General features: G+C 41.9%; 1 protein-coding gene across 1 annotated transcript; it reads left to right on the top strand.

Annotated features, from left to right (window-relative positions):
* The first annotated feature begins 19,940 nt into the window (after positions 1-19,940).
* Positions 19,941-21,642, top strand: LOC108091609. The gene is made up of 3 exons (XM_017190890.2): positions 19,941-20,248; positions 21,005-21,165; positions 21,320-21,642. Exons 1-3 carry the CDS (start codon positions 20,137-20,139, stop codon positions 21,392-21,394), a joined length of 348 nt encoding a protein of 115 aa, XP_017046379.1. The 5' UTR covers positions 19,941-20,136; the 3' UTR covers positions 21,395-21,642.
* The last annotated feature ends 1,810 nt before the right edge of the window (positions 21,643-23,452 follow it).

Consider the following 23,452-nt stretch of genomic DNA (forward strand, 5'->3'; position numbering starts at 1 on the left):
GTGCGAGTCGTTAGGTAGCTACCAAGTAGTTAGTCCTTTTCCCCCGCTTTTCCTCTATCCCCCCGCTTTCCCTGTTTTACCCGCTTTTCCATCCCGCTTTCCACGATTTTCCCCATTCGAATGGGCTGCGGTTGTTGGCTGCGCCTAACATTTGTTGTAACTACCAGTGCATGGCATTGTTAGCGGTAAATTGCACTCATCTATATGTACTATTGGCCCCACACTCGACTCTCGATGGTCTGGCCAGCACTTAGAGGAAAAAGGTACTGAAATTGGTTGGCCACTATAATGATTTTCATATCTAGAGATCCTAAGAAGTTTGGGAACCTTTTCCATTCAGTTAAAATTCAATTTAAATTACTAGAAGCTTCAGATTTTCAGTTGTTTCCAGGGAACTTGTAATCATTAAACATTTTTAATTTTAGTTTAAATTCCCTTTAGAAAATCTTCAAAAACAAACAAAAGACAGTAACTCAAATCTGCATTTGCCTACGCAGGTTTTCTGCTATTTAAATGTGCGATCTTGTGCCTAGGAAACATATCGAATATTTCTGCACCAGGAATTATAATTCTGTTAAATCCCTTCCGATGAAAAAGCCCATACATTACCACATTGAAGCTTCCACAACGGCTGTACATCCTAAGCAGAAGCCCAACTAAATATTCGATTGACCCGGCAATTTAAGTCCGATTCGGGCTGTGTGTGTGTATGTTATTTTTTGCTGTGTGGCCGGTGGCACTCTCAAAATATCAGTGGAATAACAGCAAATAGTCCGCTTTGAGCATGCGACACTGTCAGCCGCAGCAGCAATACCGGCGGCAGTTGCAGAGCGGCCCAAGCAGACGTTGCCAGCCAGCCAGCCAGCCATCCAGTCGGGCAGTCAGCCAGTCGGCCGGGAGGCAATTCATTTTGTTACCTGGGAAAAATTGCATGGCATGGCCATGGCATACCGGCCAAATGCAGCAGTTTCAGCACGGCGACTGCAATTCGGGACTGGCCAACAAGAATTGGGGGAAAACGGGGAAATCGGTGGAAACTGGGGGGCCTCTAAGCTGGCGTACGTGTGCACAATATGTGATTTTTGTTTCCAACGATTTGCACACGGACTTCTCCATCGACTAACTCCCCCAACCCCATCCATTTGGATTCTCCGGCAGATTCTCGGGGTGATTTCGATTCAGATGCGAGTCAGGACAAGTCAAGCCCGGTTCGGGCAATCACAGCAGTTTTAAAACTCCTTGCAATCATTGCGCACAATAAACAAACGAATGACGAGCCTTTAACTGACTGCCCATCGGACGGGCGGACAGAAAGACAGACGGACAGGCAACTTGTTTAGCCGCTTCAGCCTGCCAGTGACAGCCAGACTCTTTGGTAAACAGGAGGCCACATGGCAAAAAGTCCGGATCGAAAGTCCAGAAGGGTAGAAAATTAGACGCAGCATTTTTAATTAGTAGCTGCTTTCTTTTTTGGGGTTGGCCAGCTCGGCATCTCGGCATCTCGGCATCTCGGGCGAAATCGAGGGTGCCTATTAACGAGCATCAGGGAAATATCTTGCGCCAATTTGGGAAAAGTCATCGAGAGACAGCTGTCTGGCATGCCTGCTATGATATGCAGCAAATTGCAAGAACGGGGAGTTTTGGGGAGAGCCCGGAAAAATCGCTGGTTTCGCCTGCAGTCGCATGTGAATTGCTTGTCTCGCCTGTCCACCGCCCAACCTTTTTGGCTGAGTACATTTCGCAAACAACTGCGACTTTCCTGGCCTGCTCCTTCCTATTCCTGTGGCACCTTTACCTACCTACCATATACCTTCATTTGTGGGCGTGGAAGTTGGCCAACGTTGCGTATGAGCAATGCACTGACTGCCTGACTGTTCATTGTGTGCATACGTGTGGCATGTCGGAACTTCCCGCTCTCTCTCTCTTTGCAGCTTGCTGCTCACTTGCTCACTTTGCTGGCTCCACGTTTTCTGCTGGCGGCGGCCCTAACAACTAGTTTGGCACTGCAGCAACCTGACCGCCGCCGTGCCACGCCCCCGTCAGTGGCCCCTGAATTCCCGCCTAGCTGACGCCCACTTTGCCCAAAAAATCACACAGCACAAAGCCAAAAGTACAAACACACAAACAAACAGGCACACTGGGGCCACATGCAGCTAAATGAAGGGCTCCCCAAAATTGAGACATGGTCATTGGCATCAGAGATGGAGCTTGGCCTGACCCAAAAATATGGCTGGTGACCTGCAGCCGCTGATTTCACAAAGGCAATTCAAGCAGGGAAAGGATATGACATTATATTTTATAAGAGTTAAATGAATTGAGAATGCCAGAATATTTAAAAAGCATTTGAGGTCAGGTTTTATAACTAAAAGCTTTTTTTAATAATAATCATAATCTTTATTATCTTTATTAATATCCATTTCATTTTGATGATGATAACTTTTTGATAGTCAAGATAACCCAATTAAAAAGTTAGTTAGTTCATAAAGTACTAAAATCATAATCATAATCATAATCAATGAAATGATTTTAAAATGGTTTATGCTCAAATGAGCGCATAATCTCTGAATTAGGGAATCGCCACGTAAAAAAACTTTGGCAATTCGTAATTTAGTTTATTTTAGGTGGACAACTTTTGGAGCACTTGCCCGTAAAGTTTCCCCCGCACTCGTTAAGTGTCAAACGCCTGGCCAGGGAGTTTTTCAAAAATTACTTTTGCGTACGCTGATTTCAAATTAAACTTTTGCCTTTTACGGTTTGGCAATCAAAAGAGCGGCCCACATCAAATTGCCAGCTTGGCGGAATTCGAGAGTTCCAAAAGCACGATTCTTCGTGACTGAAACGGCATCTCTATATAGATATAGACGGACGACGTGGACCAACTCGAAGGCATGTTGTTATGTCTATTGTTGTTCCACTTGTTGTTGCAGTCCAGTTTTTTCTGATTGTTGTTGTTGTTGCTAAAGTTGTTGTTGCTGTCGTTCAGCCTCGAATGTCTCATCTCTCGTCTCAGGCGTGCGCTCAAACTGCATTTTAGGAAATTTCACCATTCAATTGCCATTCCCAGAACAAAAACGAAAAACAAAAGCGGCACACAGAAAAAAAAAGATTGGACAGGAAGAAGGATGAAAGGGGGACAGGGGTTTTCAAGGGGGCATGGGTGGCAAGCAGGGGGAGGGTTCAAGGGGGCAAACAAGCAAAAAACTAGGAAAAGGACAAGCGGAGCACTGAGAGTGCAATCGCATGCATGGGCTCGGCAATTCACCGCCCCCGACCACGCCCCCTGAGTACGCCCCTGCAACGCCTGCCATTTTCAAATGCAATAACAAAAATTTTGCTCGTTTTTGATTTTTCAATGTTTTTTTCCCCCTGGTTTTTGTATTTTTTTTTTTGTTTTTTCGTTTCTTGCCTGTGTTGTGCTGACTCTTTTAGTTTTATGCACGTCGATTGCACGAATTGGCAGCTTGTCTCTTTGGATGTCAGTCAGTCGGTGCGTGTGTCTGTGTGTTAGTAGGTGTGTGTATATGTGTGTGTTAGCTGCTGAGCCTTTTGAGAAAAGTGCCATTTAAACTTAAATATAGACATTGGCAAATCGAGGAGTGGAGATCCATCCACACAGGGACATTCCGATTTATAGCCATTTGCCAGTTGTTGATTGAGTGTTTCAATGAAATTATCAATTGTGCCAATTTACCTGGGTGCCTTTACCTTCGATTGTGGTCAACGAGGCTGGCCAACCAATCCGAAAAACGATTGATGATGATGGAACCCGGAACTGGTGTTGGCCGGACTAATTAAACGGCCCAGATAATTAGCCAAATGGTTTTGTCGCATTTTTGTGCCATAATTTCGCCACACTCGACATCCGGTTAGTTGCTAATGGCAAATGAAAAACTAAAACTGTTTTCGTATTAACACACGCGGCCAATTCGCATAATTAGTTGGGGGTGGGTGGGGAAATATTGCATAATGAAACTGCCATTGCAGTGCAATTAAAAGCATATAAATTTTGTGATCCTCGCCGAAATAATCATTATGCAGTCCGCACTGCAGGCGACACAACTGCATACAGCACAAATTAAAGAAATATGAAATTAAATTTACATAAAACACACACTCACACTCACACCCACACACACATATGTAGAAATGCACTTAAAAATAAATCTGATAAAAGGCATTGACTGGATGGGCCGACTGCCCGTGGACTTCCATTGCAGATGCGGCTCATTAACGTGCATAAATTAAACATTTTTCGTCGGGCAAATTACAGACTTCACACGACCGGACGAGCCGACTGATGACCGTCTGAGCCAATTTATTGGACAACTTTTGCCGTTCCGGGAAAGTATTTATCAAGCATTTTGGCCACACACACACATGCGAACACTTCTTTGTGGGTTTATTTGCGTAAGGGCGGGAAATCAACCGTGTATCTTGATTACGTGCACATTCTACCAATTTAAAGATCCCGGTTTAAATAATGGTTTACAATTCGAATATTCATGTGTCGTGGAATAAATTCTTTGAGTGGGTGTTTCCCAGCAACGAATAAATGCAGGAGATAAAACATTTTTAAAAGGTTTGCGCCACATGATTACTTAAGGTTTTAACGTTAAATATAATTTATAACGATGTCACTCCAGATTATTTTGAATCAGTGCGTATGATTAATACAAAAATGATTTCAGATACCTATTTATTAATTATACAGTCTTGCCTAACTTAATGTATAAATAATTGAATTAAAAAATGTCAATGCAAATCAATTTCATTGCTCATTTATTGACTGTTCATTGGTGCGTATGATTAATAAAATGTATTAACATCCAAAATGGCTGTCATGGCGGTCAGTCAAATTCATATTAATACCGCAAATAATACAATTGCATTAAAAACTCTAAAAAAGAAGTGAACCATAAAAATGGACGTTCATTAACCACAAATAAAACTTATCGAAATCAACATTATCGAAAAATGGAAAATAATACCTTAATTCTTGAGCAAACATAAATTTAAGTGGCAAAGTGAAAGGAGGCAAAGAGGGAATAAAACAGATACAAAAAGCAAACAATCAATCGTTTTCCTGCCAGATAAGGAGTAAAAGGACATCAGATAAAAAAGAAACACTCGAGTGACAAAGAACAAGTTGAGATAATTGCTTGTAGACCTTAACGAGACATTGAAAGGAAAGGCTTAATTCGAAACATTAAGTCAAGGTAAACAGATGAACTTCAGACAAGTATTGATTTTCAATAGCCCAAGCTTAGTATATTAAACACATTTTTCCCGAGTAACCAACTGGCTATTATTAACCGAACCGAGTGCGCCTTGGCAAGTTCGTAATCTTCTGAAAGATTGAAAGGCAACTGTAGAGTCACGGCAACACACCATTCGTTTCCGCACTCTCAATCTCAAGTATTTTCAATTCATTTCAAATGCTGTGCTATTGATACACTCGAAAAACGAAAGCTTTTCCACTCACTCGCTCGAGACTCACAAGTCGCATAATATTTAGAGATCCAGGGACCGAAAATGTGAAGTGGGCGAGAGAGGTGGTCGACGCGGAGAAAAGAGAAACAACTCAAGGGGTGGCTTTGTTTTTCCGGCAATAAATCAAGTCGGGCTGCTCGTAGGTCTGGCCCCCAAACCGAATGACAGCTTATTGGCTTTGGAATCATCCAATCCAATCCGATCCAATTGACGTTGACGTATATCACATTATCATGGCAGCGGTAAAGTCATGACAATAAATGCTGCCATTGTACACGGTTCCAGGTATTTGGAGCACTTTAAACTGAATTTCAATAAGAAGGCGTGGCCATGGATTTCATTTTAATAGATGGCCCATAAATATTATGACCAAGCTAACTTACCAAGTTAATCAGGTGAGTCTTTGTATCTTTATTCAAGGTAAATTGCTAAATTTAATTAAGTAAAATCGACAGCTCAAAATAAATCTTAAGAGACTCCTTATTCTATCGCTTAATCTTCGAATATTTAACTAATGATTAGGAGGTTAATTATGCAAATGGCTGATCAAAATTATTAATAAGGACCACACCAACTTGACTTTGGCCCCTCCAGTCGTCCGTTGGCTGCATGTCCGGTCGAGGGATTTATAGACACTTTGATATCTCATTTGGCATTCACCATTTACCATTCACTATTGGCCAATCAGTGCCTAATTAACTGACCAACTGGCCGTGAAGATGACATTCGAATGGATCCTGACCGGTCTAAAATATGCAAGGCGCAATGTGTCAGGGTCAGGACTCCTGTCTCCAGCTTCGTCCTGGTTGCCTTGATGCCTCAATGCCTGAATGCCTGAATGCCAAATTGGTCATGCCCGAGTGCTTATCAAATATTGTCAATATGACACACAGCTGTGACATGTCTTCGGTTTGTGTGTGTGTGTGATGTACCTTGAATGTGTTTGAAATTATCGTCACTTGGTCCTGATGGGCTTAATTATTGAATCACCTGTTAATGGAAAAATCTTCCTGCTAATTATGCACGCAGTCTGCTCAATCGCTTGATTTTACTACGCAACTTAATTGACGGCGAGTGCAACCGCGAGACCCGAACAAAAGTTAATTCAATCATAAAAGCGGACCATAAACTATAGTATATATAAAAAGAAAGAATGACAACAGCAACGACGCTTACCCATAATTCTGCATAAAGTAAATTGGGAAATGTATGATAAATGGAAGGCCGCAGATCTCAACAACAACAATAACAACAACAACAAATAAGAACAATAACAACAATGCAAATTGCAACAACAATGAGTGGATGTGGAAGGAAAGAAAAATTGGTCGGTAGGAAAAACCTTGTGAAATATTAATGCGCCGGCATATAAATAAAATAAGTAGTAATTGTGGCTAGTGGAGGAGGTTCCACTCATCCGTTACTGGAGTTCTGAAGTCCTGCAGGATGAGGAATGAGGGATGAGGGTTGAGGCATGCTTGGATGGTGGGAATCCGAATCCGAATCGGACGGTGGTTATCCGCTGCCCGTTGGCCATGTCTTTGTACAAAAAGTTATGAAAATTGCATTTTAATCTGAAAACGAATCGTTTATTATTTCGCTGAGGTTTAAATTTGTTGAAATAATTGCATTGAGCGGGTGGATTGTTGGCAGTGGAGTGGGTGGAAGTGGTAGTGGGGCTGTTGGCGAATTGAGAGGAAACGGCAATGGAAACGGCAACAATCGGAGGCAGCCAGGACGAACGAGGACGACGATGGCCACAGGAATACACAACAATGCCATATATGTATGTATGCACACACATGCAGAGCAGTTCACAATTGCCGGACCGATGGGAAGTGGGGGCCAAGGACGCGGGGAGTGGCGGAATCAGGAGTGGGAAAGGGGGTGGAGGGAGGGAAAGGGGGGTTGGGGTGTGGGTAAATGGGGGACAAGGACAGGAGCTGGTATCCTGGTTCAGTCCCAGGGCCTTTGCTCCGGCATCGGCGAACAAAGAACGGGGCAAAATTGTGCATGTAATCAGTTTCAAGTGTGTGCTGCAAGAGGGTTATTCGAGAAAGCCATTCCGTTGCCCCCTCCCCCCATGACCCTCCTCCCCGCCTCTCCCGCCATTTCCACTTTTCCCGCCCCCTTTCTGCCGCCTCTTGTCATCTGAAAAGTATGCAACGTTGTCGTCGTGGACGCGACTTTGTTGCTGTTGTTTTATTTCGCCTTTGCCTCGCTTGCTTGCCTCGCCTGCCATCACATACCGCACATCCAAAATTTGCAAAGCGGTCGTTTCGGGCAGGTAAATCCAGGTGAATTGACTGGAAAATCCGGCCAACTGGCCTTCAAAAAATAAATGACGATTGGAGGCCAAACAGCATTGAAAATCGCTGAAGTCTTTAACTTCTTTGCCAATTAAAAGTCGATGTCTAAAAACTAAATAGCAAAAATAGCTAATAGATTTGATAATTTATTATTATTAAAGTTCAGTTATCTGATTTGTGAAAACAATGCAATGGCACAAATTATATTTTATGGGCCTCTCAGTGATGTTTAAAATATACAATTTGTGAATGTCTAATTAACATACAAGTTATATTCTTCAGGGAAGTGAAATCCATGATAGCACCAATTCGATTCCTTTTCCTTATCCCTTACTTTCTTGCTTGTTGTGTTGCTGTTTTATGCGCAAAAATTGATTTTTATGCACTTTTCACTCACACACCGTCGGACTGGCTCACACCGACAAACACACACTTGCACTCGCGCCGTTACAAACACGTATGAATTATTGTTCATAAAGTATATTTTATGAAAGCAACGACTCACAGCAAATTATAAGGTATTAAGTGAGCATGGATGGCGCTCGCACGTATCCCTCCTTTCCTGCCACTGTATTGGTGAGTTAATATGTGTTTGTGTGTGAGTATGAGTGGGTGTGCCAGTGTGTGTAAGTGCTGGCCCGACACTTTCTGGAGCTGCTGTTCACCGTTCGACAAAAACAAAAAACAAAGGCGGTAAAAAAAATGTCATAAAATATGAGTGCATGCCCTCCATGCTCGTATTACAATAATTGCAAAATTGTGTAGGTGAAAGATTTTGAAAAAATGATTTCGCTTTAAGTTGCCGGGCAAATTGAGTAGTTACTTGCACACTCACACACACATACAGTATAGTACACACACACACACACGAACGTACTGCTAATGAAGGCGTTAAGAAAGTCGTGGACTCCCCGGCGTTGCCAGCGAAATTCCCCCGCGAAATTCCTGAGCACGGCCAGCCAATTACGGGTACGCGGTTCTCGGGCTCGTTACGCAACGTGCTAAAAATCAAAACTCCATGAAATAAACCAATTTAAAAAGTTCAAAAACTAATTTTGCGCTTAGTTTGTCTGATAAAAGAAGACGACGATGTTGGCATCGCATGTTCATACAAGAAGAAAAAATCCACCTACCAACGAACTCATCCTCGAGTATGTCAATGTGGTGAGGTGTTGGCAGGGGCGGATCCTAAATAAACTGCAGGAAGGGGAGATCTCTATCAGAAAAAGAAGGAGAAACACAATTTCTTATCTCTGGGTAATCTTAAGTTTATGACTTTATTACTTCTTTATTAAATAAGTGGTTACACAGAACATGGATTTCGTTTTAACGAATGATAATGAAAGAAGTTATCCTTATAATGTTGGCTCTTTGGTTTGAAGCCACTATTTGACCAAATGATTTCGATGAATTTTTTGATTTAATGTATTATTATATCTAATCTAGAATATTATGCAATTAGTTATACGTACTTTTTTTATGCTGAAAAGTACCTTAATAGTAATGCGCATCCAGCTTAGTTCAAACCTCATTAAATTCATATTTTCCTCGAATCAGGTGGCTTTTCCCCCAAATTTCCCAGTGGATCCGTCCCTGGCCGAATGTCACCATGAGAATGAGTGTGAGAAAGAGATGTAGCTGCAGCAGTTTGCTTTCGGGTTTAACACACAGCAAAACATGTAAAACTTCTGGCGTTGTCAACGCCGCTGCTGCCAGGAGCGCATTTAAATATTTAAACGACAACACGTGTGAAAACATTGCCGATGCCATTGGGCTTTAACTCTCCGTCGACGGATATATAATCGGAATATATGTACGCACGTTGATATATATGTATGTACATTCCCACCCACCGGCACAAACACACCTTAAATCGCAGAGGTCGATCGGAGGAGAGAACTGCTCACTTTTCACTTTATTAATTGCACAAGTTTGCAATTGTTTTTGCTGTCACTTTATTTTTATCGCAAGCGCACTCTATAAGTGAGTGTTTGTATGTGCGAGAGTGTGCGTCAGCTCAAAGTTGCCAACTGCAATAATTTTTGCGACTTCAGCGATTTTTTTTGCCACTCGAACGCGTAGAGACACAACCCTCCAGCATTTGCAGCAGCCACTCAAGGTAGCACGGACCCCCTGTATTTTTATACCCCATTCCGCCCTTTGTAATATTGTAGCATTTGTCTTTTAGTGGAAATCTCTTTTTGAGTGTGTCTCGCTGTGGGGCGGTGGAAAACGAACCGGAGAGAAGGAAAATCGTGGGAAAAGAAGCCGGGGCATACACGTACAGCTATATTCAAATGAATGGTAATAGTTTCGAGAACAGGTAAAGCGATTTTCTTTCTGCAGTTGATCCCTCTTCTTACTACAATCATAAAACTGAAATGAAAAAAATTGTTATTGCAATTGGAAAAAATTTGAAAAATATAGTTGGTAAAGCATTAAAAAGGTTTTATACATTTAAATTGTTAAGAATATCATTTCTTTTTGATTGTCGCATATTTATATTTTCATTTATTTTCCTGCGCCAAACAATTTGGCAAATAAGCATCAAAAATGTTCTTTCGCCTTCAAAACTATCTTGCTATACACTTTGATACACATATGAATTTAGATTTAAATTGTTTTTCCCATTTATTCCGACTAAAGAAGACAGTTTTTAAATAGATTTTCAAGCAGACTTTACTTTTTTGGGAAAACATGGAAATGCTACTATTCTGTTGTACTCACATGTATATATATTTGCATATAAATGCTTGGCGGCATGGGGCAAAAAGCATTTGCATGTGAAAACAATTGTAGCAGCGCCACTCCCCCCGCTCCCCTCCCCTTTTTCCTTGCTCGTGCCACACTATGAGCCATAAAATAAATAGCCAAAATGATAATAAGTTTAGACATAGACAAAAAACTTGAAGCCAAATGAAAAAGTGCAGCGGATTTGGCTGCGTCGCTTAAGCTGTTGTGAAAAATGTGTGGCATGCTTTTAGGCTGCATTGCCGGAGAAAGAGGGCGAGAAAAGCGGAGAAATGAGGAGAAATGGGGAAAGGAGCAGCGCAACAAACAAACAAGCTGGCAGAGAAATGAAGCACGCACAAAGCCAAACAAATTTGATTTGATTGCTTTGTCAGAGGGAAGGCAGAAAAAAAGGGAGGGGGGTGCGGGGCGGTGGAGAAAAGGGGGCGGGGCACATCGGGTAATGGCAATCCCAGCGTGATAGCTACGGCTTGCGGTGTTTTATGGCGCCTCTTTTTTAATGGCTTAATGCTGCCGCCAAACAAATATAAAACAATTCGCATGCGGCGCTGCCATCTCGAATTGGCAGCTAATTTCACTTTATGTCTGTCATATTTCGTTTTATACGCACAATCACAATCACAATCACATTCACATCCACATGGCCGAAACGCATTAAAAGCCAACCAGCATGACCCCAGAAAACCAAAGGCAAACCAAACCACCTCCGCCTTCTTTTTCACCTGCAGCTCTACTTTCCGCTGAACTTAAACTTTGGTCGCAGCTTACCATTATCTCCCTCCCCCTCCCTCTCCTCTAGGTCACCTGACCCCCTGCTGCCACCACCCCCCAGCTTGCGGCACGCCCTCGGCTGCCATTAACATTTAAGTAAATTGATCAGCACATTTAAATGCGATCACGATGATGATGGCGAACCGCTGGGTCCAATTAGTGGCGTGCTGTGTGCCGTGAGCTTTGAGCTGCTGCTGGTAGCTGCACTGCAAGAAAAGTCGTTTTCTTCTTAGCTCTGAGCTCACGGAAATCTCTGGAGATTGAGACTGATTTTTTATGTGCAGCTTGGGAGTAAGATTTCCCTCTAGGACTTACCGCTCACTCACAAAAAATAAAATTGGTGCCAATGTTCTTTTGCGCTATCGAACTTTAATTGTAAAATGTATTAAGATTATAAGCAGAAATAAATGCAATTAATTTACAATTACAATCTTATTCTGAAGGATTCGACTTTTTATTTTAATAATAAAATCGGCTCCTTTCCAAATTTAAAATACAGGAAACATTATCCGCATATCCAACTGTTCTCTCAACGTTTACCTTCCATAATCTGGTTTGGCATAGGATTTTCAAGAATTTCAAATGTTATTAGACCTCTTACCTTTAACTCAAAATTTTCTCGAGGTGTACAGCTTCCCCGCCGAGTGGAATGCAATGCGCACGACAACCAACGTGCATTGAATATTTGCATATAAATTTCCTATACAAACACATAGTTTCTGTCTCGGCATCGGGGAGCAGAGCAAGAAATGTGCGGCTTTGGAGAATATGGCTATATGTCTGCTATACATCGCTAGTCCCAAATCTGCGGCATAAATTTCGATGGGCGGCCAGGGAGTCGAGCGGTTAGATTGGGATGTGTCCGTGAATGCGCCCGCTGATAGTCAACATATTGGATATAAATTTAGACGAACGTGACACAACTTAAGTCATAACCTAAATAAATATCACGCAATAATGAGGGACATTTGCGACAAAATAACAAAATAACAACAAACAACAGAAAGGAACATGCCGGTGGCAACCGAAAACGGCGATGAAAAACAAGCAAAACGCCTAATGTTTGATCATTTTGTTTGGCAATTTATTTTATTGGTTATTGCATTTTAAACCAAAAAAAACTCGTCGGACCACGCACAGCGGCCTCTGCTACGTGCGTCTCGCCATTTGTTTGTTTTTAATGGAAATCATTTTTGCATTTAACAACATAAACAGCCCGTCGACACCCCACCGTCGTCCTCCTTTTTTTCCCCCCAAGTCTTGAAAGTGAGATGCTCAGTCAGTCAGTCAGTCAGTGAGTTGGAGCAGCTAAAAAGTTCAGATTCGGTAAACAAACAAAAGGCAAAGGGGCGAAGGCGAAGGCGATGGAGATGGAGATGGCTGCCCATCTTATTCTCGTCGACTGTCGATGGCAGCTGCACCTGTCATTGCTGAAATAAACGATAAACAGACATGGAGCTCGGCGACTATGGTTCGTGGTCCACGGAGTTCCAAATTCCCCAACAACCTCACAATGGCTCCGAAATTTATGTTTGGGATCAAAAAGTTCCCTAACCTCTGAACCGTGCAGGTGCTCGAAAACCGAATTCTAGAGATGGGGGTGCTACGAAATTTATTGGTTCGACCAAAATATTGATGAATAAATTATCGAATGGTAATCGGGCTTATTGACAGATGAATGGCTGCCCAGAAAGGGTAAAATAATTTTGAGATGAGCGATAAGACCTCTGGGTAACCTGATTTCGAGCCACAGAAGATTAGAGATAAATATTTGTAGAATAAGAGATAAATATTTTAAACTTACAGTTACAACTCTAACCTAAATAAATTTAAATTTATACTACCAAACTAGTTAAAGAACTGCAAAACCGTTTTTACATCACTTCAAAAACCAAACTAAAATCCCAAACTCTTTAAAAAATTCCTACTCCATTTTAATCTGCATATTCTCTTTAAAATTACTGTCAATTTTGGCCTGCCGTAATTTGTAGCCTTAAATCCATTAATGAATAAAATATGAATATTTATTAGAAATTTATAGCCGCATAGAGAAGCAAAATGATGACCCTAAAATAGGAATTATTAACGTTTATATAGGCAATTAACTTTGTTGACCTCAATGAAGTGTTTGTTTTGAAATCTAAATATATGCATAATCATAATAATGAATGAAAATAAGAATGATTACAAGATGGTTGATAAAAAGGGAAATTTTATCCGTCTGTAAAGGTAGCCTTTTCTATGGAGAACAGTATCGCTTTCATTTCCATTTTTCACCTGAGTACTTGGGCATTTTATCGTCTTTATTCTCGATGCACAAAATTCCAAAGAGCCCAAGGGCCTAGCACCTCACTTTTCATTCATCAATATATGTGATTTATGTCTGGATTTCCACACCGCATCACCTCCGTTTAGCCTCAATTAATTCCTCAATAATTTATATGAGAGCAATAAATATTTTTTATGCCTATTTGTGTGTTCCCATCCATGGTGCGTCTGTCGAATGAAAAGTGTGTGTGTGTGTGTGTGTGTTTGTGGAAAAAAGTGATTTTATTTCGTTTGTCGTTTTTATATGGCGCACAATCACACTGGTCTAGAGCTACACATAATTCCATAAAATGACAGAAACATGTGTACAAATTTGTTGCCACAGACAGACGGAGATATCTACGCAATGTAACTACATTTGTTGCAGCCGCAGTTGGCCATAAACAAATTCGAATCTTCGGGCCATGCTCGTCTTTGGATTCAAAGACACAAAAGTACATGTGCATCTGCATCTGCAACTGCAGACGACACAGATACAGATGCAGAAATACAGATACAGATACAGATGGAGAATGGAGAATGCAGAATGCTGGATGCTGGCTGAATGGTGAATGCAGAGCTCTCGAGCTTCAGCTAAGCTGTTTACTTAAAGCCGGGGGCTAAAAGTGGGTCGTTTGCCGGTCGACTGAAGGCGGCACTGGGAAAACTACGACGACGTTGGGTCTTAAATGTAGCGCAACTAAGCTCAGTTTACAGTTCAGCAAGCTTTTGATGGCTGGCTGATGTGTTTATTTGATTTTAAATATGCCGCTTAAATATTTTGACTCTTTATCAGAGGGCATTAGTTCACTATGCAGCAACACACAGTGCCACAGTGCCTCCTCAAGTGGCAGCCGTTGCTCCGTCTTTGTTTTCTTTGTCAAATCAAGCCGTTTTGCTCAAGTGGTCTACTGGTCGACGGGTTGACTGGTAAGCGGCTTAAACGCCTCGTCGCCATGGGCTTTTCTATTTTTTTTTTTTTTTTTGGAGAGCGAACAGTTAACAAATGATTACAAGCAGTGCAACAAATTGTTAAAAATAAATTATCATTTTATTATTATTTAAATGCCGAGCGGAAACCGACACCAGCTGCCTGGCAGCATTTAAAGCGGAACGTCAGGGCCATAATTTAGACCCAAAAGAGCCGAGGAAAACTGTGGAGAAAAGTGGAAAAAAAAACGTCGAGCTAAACGCTGCGCACTTTTTCCACTGCAGTGTGTGTGAGTGTGTATGAGTGTACGTGTGAGTGTGTACTGGGTGTGCTGGGTGTCGCCTGGAACTACAAAAGACCGCATTGTGTGTGATTTATACACCTTAAGCTTCGATGAACGCTATTACACAAACAGGGAGCAGAGCTAGAGGTGTCCCAGCTGGCTTTTTTCTACCTTTTATTTGGCAAGTTGGCGCATAGCCACCAGACAAAGCGGCAGACGCCGACGTTTGGCGGCAATGAAGCCATAGCCATGAAATGGAAATGCATTCAAGTGTGTTTAAGCCGGTGCAGCCTCCTCTTTTCCCCTTTCTCTCTCTCTCTGTCTCTATAAAATACCCTCTTTGAGGCCAACTCCCACTCCCTTTTGGCCACGGCCAAATACGTATGCGACTTCAGATAAGACGTGCTCGATAGAGTCCACAGAAAAAATGAACTCATTTTACGCCTGCATCTTTGTGACTATCCAGCTCCCCATTCCCCTTTCCCATTTTCCTGCATTTCTGATTTGAGCACTGGAACAAAAAAAAGTTTAGAACTTATTTCTTAGAATAAGAAAGAAAGGAAGGAGTACTTAAACACAGTCTTAAATGCTGTAATATTCCTATAAATTCCAGTTATTCTATTATTATTATTGTTTAACAAAAAATAGGTTAATTTAGTAATAAAACAAAAAATCATTTTGGATCCCTTTTAAATAAGAGAGCATTTTAATCTATATATACAAAATATATTATAAAAATCCAAAAGTTTTTAAGGCAATCATTTATAAATCATTTAGAATTCATAATCTTTAAGCTGTGAAGAAAAATAATTTCTTAAAAATGTATTTATCCAATTAAATCAATTTTCCTTTGTGAGTACCCATGTTTTCTCGCAGTGTGGCTGTGTGTGTAGCCGTTTGACGTTAACAAGCACAAGCGTACGACGGAATTGAAAAAAACCGTAGGAAGGAGTTTATCAAGTCAATTGAGACCTGCGACAAAAGACCAAGCACGGCGGCAGCGGCAATATCGCATTGGCAGCAGCAGCAACAACAAATACAACAACTAATACAACAACAATCAGAAGAAGAAGAAGAAGAAGAGTCGCCGCTCGTGAGCAGCAGAAGCGGGAGCAGCGCAGCATCATCAGACTGCTTTGGGTTGCAATGTCTGAATCATCAGCGTTTGGCAGCATTGTCGTGTGCATGTCGTCGGTATCTTTATCAGAAGGCCCGCAGAAGAAGCTCCACAAAAATACAAAAAAAAAGAAGAAAATACGCTGAAGAAAAAAAGTAGGAGATGAATGCAGGGCGACAATGCCATCAGTCGAATGGCGGAGACTGCAGTTTCTCCAGATTGGCGGACAAAGGCGAGACACAGTGGTAATATCGCAGAGGAATCTAATTTGCATGCAATACGATTTTTGATAAAAGCTTTTACCCCAACATCAAATAAAACGACAATGCAACACACAGCGGCACACTTCGGAGTCTCTGGTCTTCGGTCTGCAGATGTGTCCGTGCGCCTCGCACTCGACTATTCATAAGAATAACAGCCAAAGCCAGATAAGAAAAGCCAAAGACAGATATAGATTGGGTGTGTGGGTGTGTGGGTGTGTGTGTGTGTGTGTGTGTGAGGAGATTTTCCCATTTCCACTGATGGTTGGGCGGTGGGTTGGTTTGAATTTTGGGTTTGGGTTGCTTTGCAAGTTACCCCGATGGCAATCAAAAAGTGCATTTGCGTGTGCCGTTTGCCGTCGCCTCGAGCTGAGCATTCGACTAACCGAGTATCTGAGTATCTCAGTATCCGAGTATCTGAGTATTCGAGTTTTTGGAGTTTTTTCCAGCATGTGCATGCGAAAGTGCTCGGCTGCTGCTGCTGCAGGTAACTAGTTGCGACTCCCGGAGAGTGCCATGAACTGCAAGTCACAATTTGACACATGATCCATGGCATTGTCGTGTCTGACACGCGTTTTATCTCCGCTCTGGGAATCTCCCCAGTGTGCGGGGGGCGGGCGGGGGCGTGGCCGGAGGCGGAATGGGAAAGAGGGGGAGGGGGTGGAGTGGAAGCGTGGGCGTTGGCGTGCACATGATGTGCATGCATGCGTTTTCCTAAATGATTTCCAAAGAATTTTTATTGGTGAAAAAGGGGAAAGCGAAAAAACAGAAAACTGCAGCGGCACGCAGCAAAAATATTGCAATAAACGAGAGAGATTATTTGAGCAAGACAAGAATTTAATATCACACATAAATTCAGATAAAATAAATTTTTTATAATTATTGGTTTAAGTAGACTTATCTTTTTTGAACCAGTTAAAATAAGAAGAAAATAAGTAGAAATAATATTGGTATTTAATAGCATGTTTAAAATATTAAAGGTAATGGAATTCCTAGTAATATTTATTTAAACTCTTATTTTTTCTCTGTGCACTTGCAGCGTGCAACGACAAAAACAAAAATCGATGGAACGGGTGGCGTAGGAAACTTTATTGGCGTCTTCAAATTGTCAACTCGAAGTTCCGAAGTGTTTTATTTTATGCTTTGTTTCTCATATTTTCCGATGCCTTTTGTTGCCCAGCCCGTTGTTTTATCGCACATCTGTAAAAGGGCTACGACGGCTCTCAGTTTCAGATTCGGATACAGCATATAGACCATACATATGTATATATGCGTATATGGACTCTATATGTCAGATGGGCAATGGTTATGGGGCCATTCGGCTGGAGTTGAAGTTGAAGTCTATGACGATGGCTTTTTATTATGCGCATTTGGGTTTTTATGCCTCGGTTCCGGCATGTTTTCAAACACATATCTAAATATCGTACTTAAACGTTTACACATGTGATCGATGCGGGGGTGATTGAAGGAGGGGCCTGTGGCAGTGGCAGTGGCAGCAAATTGAAATGGGGGACCATTCGGCATTTAGCCGGCGGAGTCGAAGTGTCAATGTTTTCTCTCTCGGGAAAGGGTTTTTAATGATGTGGCTGGCTTTATGGCCCATCAAATGGCTCTGTCAACACTTTGCTTAGCGTTTTGCAATGTCTTCGATAATGTCTCGATGTCCATTAAATCAATCATTATTTGTTTTACTTCGTGCGTATGTCCAAAGAAGGAGACTTGCCACAATACCGATAAAAGAAACAAATGAAATGGCTTGTTTTAAAATTATAAAACGGAAAGCTTTCATTTATTGCAAAACATAGGTTCTTTTTGAGGTCGCTGAAGAAGTTAACTGGATTAACAATTGTTTTTGTTTTTAAAGGAAAGTTTAAACCATAATTTGCTTGGATTCATACAATACATTTATTATTTCCTACTTCCTTACATTGGCATTCAGAACCAAATTCCACCTTTGCTTGTCTCAAGATTCCGGGGAAAAAAAAGGATGGAAAAAACCAACCCAGAGAACTGGGAATATTTAAAATGCAAACGAAACATAAAAACTTTTCTTTATGGCCGCAATTATAATTCGATAAAGCCGCAATCTTCTCGAACGCACGCGATGGGGGAACGAGAGCCAATTGGCATGACATTCGGAGGCGGCCAAAAACTTTAACCTGGCCAAATGATACTTTCGATGGGAGTTGCGTGCACCGCCTGTGTGTGTGTGGTGTGGTGTTGGCCAAGTTGGTTTTGGATTGCGTTGGGGATGCTGCGGATGCCGGTATCAGCTACAAAAACTGCCGCCAAGTTCATAACGAGCAATACTTTTTTATTGGCTTTTGCCAGCGCCAAGAACCCCTAAGGCAACTAAAAAAATTTACATTTTTATTAAAATCTTCTCTTTTGGCAGCCGAACTACACATGCACATCCACACACACACACACACCCGTGTGCACATGTGTGCGATACCATGGGCTGAATAAAATTGAATTCGACTGTGATTTTGGCCGGAATAGCAGGGCAAGTCAGGGCAGGAACACCTATAAGCCGGGCCAAGACAGCAAGTGAAGGCATAAATTGGTATTTATTGAACAATACCACCGCCCCGAGGATACTTAATTAGGAGTGTGCATTGTGCTTTTCAGCAGGGGTGAAATGCCCCAAGGTAAGCGGCTTACAAGGTGGTGGCTTCTCCCTACTGACTTCCATCAATCACGAACAAAAATATTAACTTCAACTAATGGAGAAGTTTTAAGTTGTACTGCCAGAGCAACTAACTTTGCCAATTTTATCTCTAGTCCAAACTAAACAACATTTGTGATGGGAATTCTGAAGGAATTGCGTTCAAATTTTTCAAATCGGAGGTGGTCCACTTTTTGCATCCTATTCATGTCAGATCTTTTCCAATTTTCTGATGAATTGCAATAGGAGACCCAAAATCAGTATCCCAAATCGGATATCGTTTATGGTCTTCCAGAAGCCATAATTCTGACAATTTTAATCCGATCTTAAACTGACGTAGCTCTTAACATTTGTGATGGATTACTTAACGAACTGCGTTTAATTTTTTAAAATCGGAGATGGTCATTCTAATAAGATATTTGTTTTGAAAAAGCATAAAAAGTAAAGTTGATTTTAAACATGATATTATATTAACATCTTATGTAATTTAATTAAAAGTATGTGAATGTTGAGGAGAGGTTCTTCCTGTGTAAATATTGGTGGTTCTTCGTCTTCTGCGAAGATGAATGAAAGCGGTGACTCTAGGGTTTTCGGGTTTCGCTGCCAGCCCACAGCTGCTAAAATTCATTTCGAACTTTGCAATATATCTACATACCATATACATGTATATGTATAATAAATTTCCATTTGCCGCTCCGCTGTTGGCGTTAACGTTAACGTTTAACCCCACGCAACCCGGCAGGCGCCCGGCATAAGTTCAAACTGGTACGCGCCGCCTCAAACATGTGTTTATGGATGGAGCTGCTGTAGCTGTAGCTGCTGCCCCTTTGTGTTGGTTAGTATCTGTGTGCTTTGTTTACATATTATGTACATATTTTTTGGCCTCTTGTTTTGCACGCCGTCGATAAGCGCGTTCTCCCCGCCAACCCGCCTTACCCCCCACCCCCCTGATTTGCCCATTTTTTCCACTCGCTTATCAAAAGTTGCCCAAGCCCAAGCTGTTTACTTGAGCAACAATCTGCTGCCAGAGCCCAGAACCCAGAACCCAGAGACTCGCTTCCAGTTCGAGGCACCCAGTCCAAGACTTAGTCTGGATTTCGCTCGCTCCTCGCATCGGAGTGAGTTTTCGGCGCTTAAAGCTCTTAAGACTTTAACGCGACTTTAAAGTACAACCAGCCGTGCATCGTCATCCTCGTTCCACGGGAAAGTCTGCGGCGTAACAACTGCTTTTGAAAATTGTAAATTCACAATGCGGCGCACATCTCGATTGATTCCGTTCGGTTTCGTCATCCTGAATCTGCTCCTCCTGCTCTTCCTGCTCCAACTCCTCGTCCTGATGCCATCCACATTCGGCCACACACGTAAGCCCCGGGTTCGCTGGCAGGCCATTGATTATGGATATGTATCCAGCCACACGTGAAAAAACAAAATGTCTCCATGACATTGTAGGCTCCTCTGTGGGGTAACTCACTATTACTTTCGGAAAATGTTGTGCCAGCTTGAGTTATTCCATGGGAGAATAACAATTGATGCACAAAGCTCACAATCTGAATTTTCATATGTCAGGTTGTTAGAAAAGTGATTCCAAGAAATGTGAATTATTAAGCTTCTAAAAATTTGAGAAATTGTTAACAAATATATAATGGAATTTCGGTTTCAGATTATGCGCTACTTAAACTTTAAGTGAAATACTCTTCTGAAATATATTAAAATATCTTTTTAATACAAAATTTCATAGCTCTTTAAACTCATTAATTTCTTTAACTTTATAAGAACATATTTAACATATCTCTACATAAAGTAAAAGTATACAGATATTATGAAGAATGGTATATTAAGCTATATATTATATAGTTAAACATTAAAAAGTATGCAAAAATGGTTTTCAAAAACAATTCAAATAAGATTTTCTGGTACGAGGTAGACTTACTAGATATTGTAATTAATGTATAATATTGTTTATTATTGTAATATATGATAATAACTTCGGTTTTATCTGCTTTATGTCAATGTTCTGATATGTTCTGATATTATCAGATATTTTTTAATATTTTCTGAAATTTTCTTATATTTTGTATGATAATTTTTTACTGTGCCTGGATGACCGTCGTCTAAAGTGGGTCCCAGCTGCCAGACGCCGGAGCGGACTGAAGGACGGTGTGTGCACTTCAGCGCCTGCCGTTCGGTCCTGCGGCACTACGCGATGTACAAGGAGCACATGCCGCCGGTGATAATGCGATCCTTGCAGCGGGCCCGCTGCAAGCCGAAGAACCAAGGCGTAAGTTGCCGGGATACGGGGTGCTGGGCACAATAAAAGTGTCTGGAAAGAACAATAAGCCCCGAATGGCTGTGATTCTAATGAAATTTCGCCTCTTTTCTCTTCGACGGAATGCGGCGTATATCTCTCCCCTGACAACATCAAATCAACAAAGTATCATTTGTGCTGCGAACTCAAAGATGTGATTCCCGCGAACGTGAACGCGAACGCCAACTCAAAGTTGAAGTAAATCAACTTCAAAGTGCCTCGCCTCATGTGTTGCCTGTGTGGGCTTTGATCTGCTAAATCAGTCGGTAGCTTTTTTGTTTGGGCCCATAACCGAAATGTTATGGCTGCTGGGTCGCATCGCATCGCATCGCATCGCTTGTAATTATAATGTGTACACGAATTATGTATTAAGTGCGCCTTCCTTTCGTCTCGCCGGGCAACAGATGCTGAGACATAATAAAATAAAAAAAATAAAAACTTCAGCCTCAATCTTGACAGCATTTCTCTTTGGCGAGGGTTCTGCCTTGAGTTTTGTGTGTGTTTTACTTAAAGCTCACAACTGACAGCTCTGAGTTGCAGAAATTCTAAAGGGAATACCAACTCAAAAGACGGGGGTTTATTTACCAGGAGCCCTATTAAGGGCATAAATAAATTTTAACCTGCAGAATTTCACTGCTTGCTGGGTCAAAAGAAATACATACTTGAAATACATTTAACGTCCGATTTGAATTCTGTCAAAGAGAAAGATATTCTCTCTGGACACCTGAAACTCTTGACTTACCTACCCAGCATAAATACCTTTGCTTATTCATTTAAATATTTGCCTCCGAGTTGGATTTTATTTTGCCGTAGATGAACTCTTGCTTGTTCGGTGTTTAAATTCTCCCTTTTCGGCCAACAAGGGTTTCCATTACACAAAGCTTCCTCGCAGCGAGCGGAGAGTTCATTCCCTGTTATTTAATTTTGATTTATGCTCGTATCTGGTGTTGAAACAGCCCTCGTCGTCGACTTCCTCCTCCTGTTGGCTTTAATGTGCCAGATTTTAAGTGACATTCGGGAGACGCTAAAAGGCCGTCTAAAAATCACGCAACATTAAGATGATTTATGCGGAATAATTTCAGTGTAAATGAGGCAGACTCTGGAGTTGACCAGGAACAGCAAATGGCAACGGCAACGGCAGCCGGTCGGTGGTTGCTTTGGGCCTTTCGCAAAGGAGTTGCAAGTGGGTTTTGGAGTCTGGAGACTGGAGAGCTCTCTACAGTTGGGGCGTTGAAATGTAGACACCTTGTGCGCGCACGCTGCTCGAATTTCAAGCCGAGGCTGGAGGCTCCAGCTCAGCTCTTAGCTGGATATTGCTGCTGTTGCTGTTGCTGCTGCTGCTTCTGATGTTGTTGCAGTTGCTGGTTGCTCGTTGCTGTTGCTGCAACGCCGCTGAAATTGCAGACAGCGGGCAGCTGATGATAAATGGCCCGAAAACACATTTGGGTAGCACATTTTGGGTAGCAGCTTCAGCAAACATGTTTAGGCCAAAGCAGCTGCACCATTCGCCGGCTTTAGTCTTTAGTCTTTTCAGTGTTTAGTCTTCAGACTTGGCTCTCAGCGTGTTTGCAATTGTTGTTGCTGTTCGCTGCTGGCTGTTGGCTGTTGCACGATGTTGTTGCTGCGGTGCAACAAATGTTGTTAACAAGCATATTTTGACAGCTCAACAAGATGTTGCCAGATGCGCGAACAGCAACAAGAGCAGCATTTGCAGCAACAACAGCAACAGCAGCAACAACAACTTTAGCTGTTGCAACGAGGCCATCTGCATATGCCATAAAAGGCGAAACAAAAGTAAGGCAAACCCATGGACTATATGGGCTTCTATATAGTGTGGGGGTGACTATGGGAAAGTTGTGGCTTTCTACTCCATATATATAGAGTATAGAGTATAGTGTTTGCCTCCCCGCACAGCAATTGAAGTTAGTGAGGCGCAGAGTCCATTGCGAGAATCCATGTGTGCGGCAGACTACTTCAGAGCGAAAAATGTGGAACATATTGTTTCAACCGAATGCCAGCCTTGTTTTTAAAAACTATTCTCTGTGCATTTTTATTAAACCTACCAGTGGCTTTAATGAAACACACAAACAAGGGAGGGGAAAAAAGGGGAGGGTAGAGCAGCATCTCTGCATTGCATGGCCACATCTATTTGCTAATTGCATTTCGTTGTTGCCGCTTCGCTGTTTGTTGTTCTGCGGCCACATACCTTTCACGCGCACTGTTCCGGTTTTCAGCCCGCTTTTCAGCCCGCTTTCTGCCC

Source organism: Drosophila ficusphila, unplaced genomic scaffold (genome assembly GCF_018152265.1).
Source record: "Drosophila ficusphila isolate 14025-0441.05 unplaced genomic scaffold, ASM1815226v1 contig_791, whole genome shotgun sequence".
NCBI classification, from domain to species: Eukaryota; Metazoa; Arthropoda; class Insecta; order Diptera; family Drosophilidae; genus Drosophila; species Drosophila ficusphila.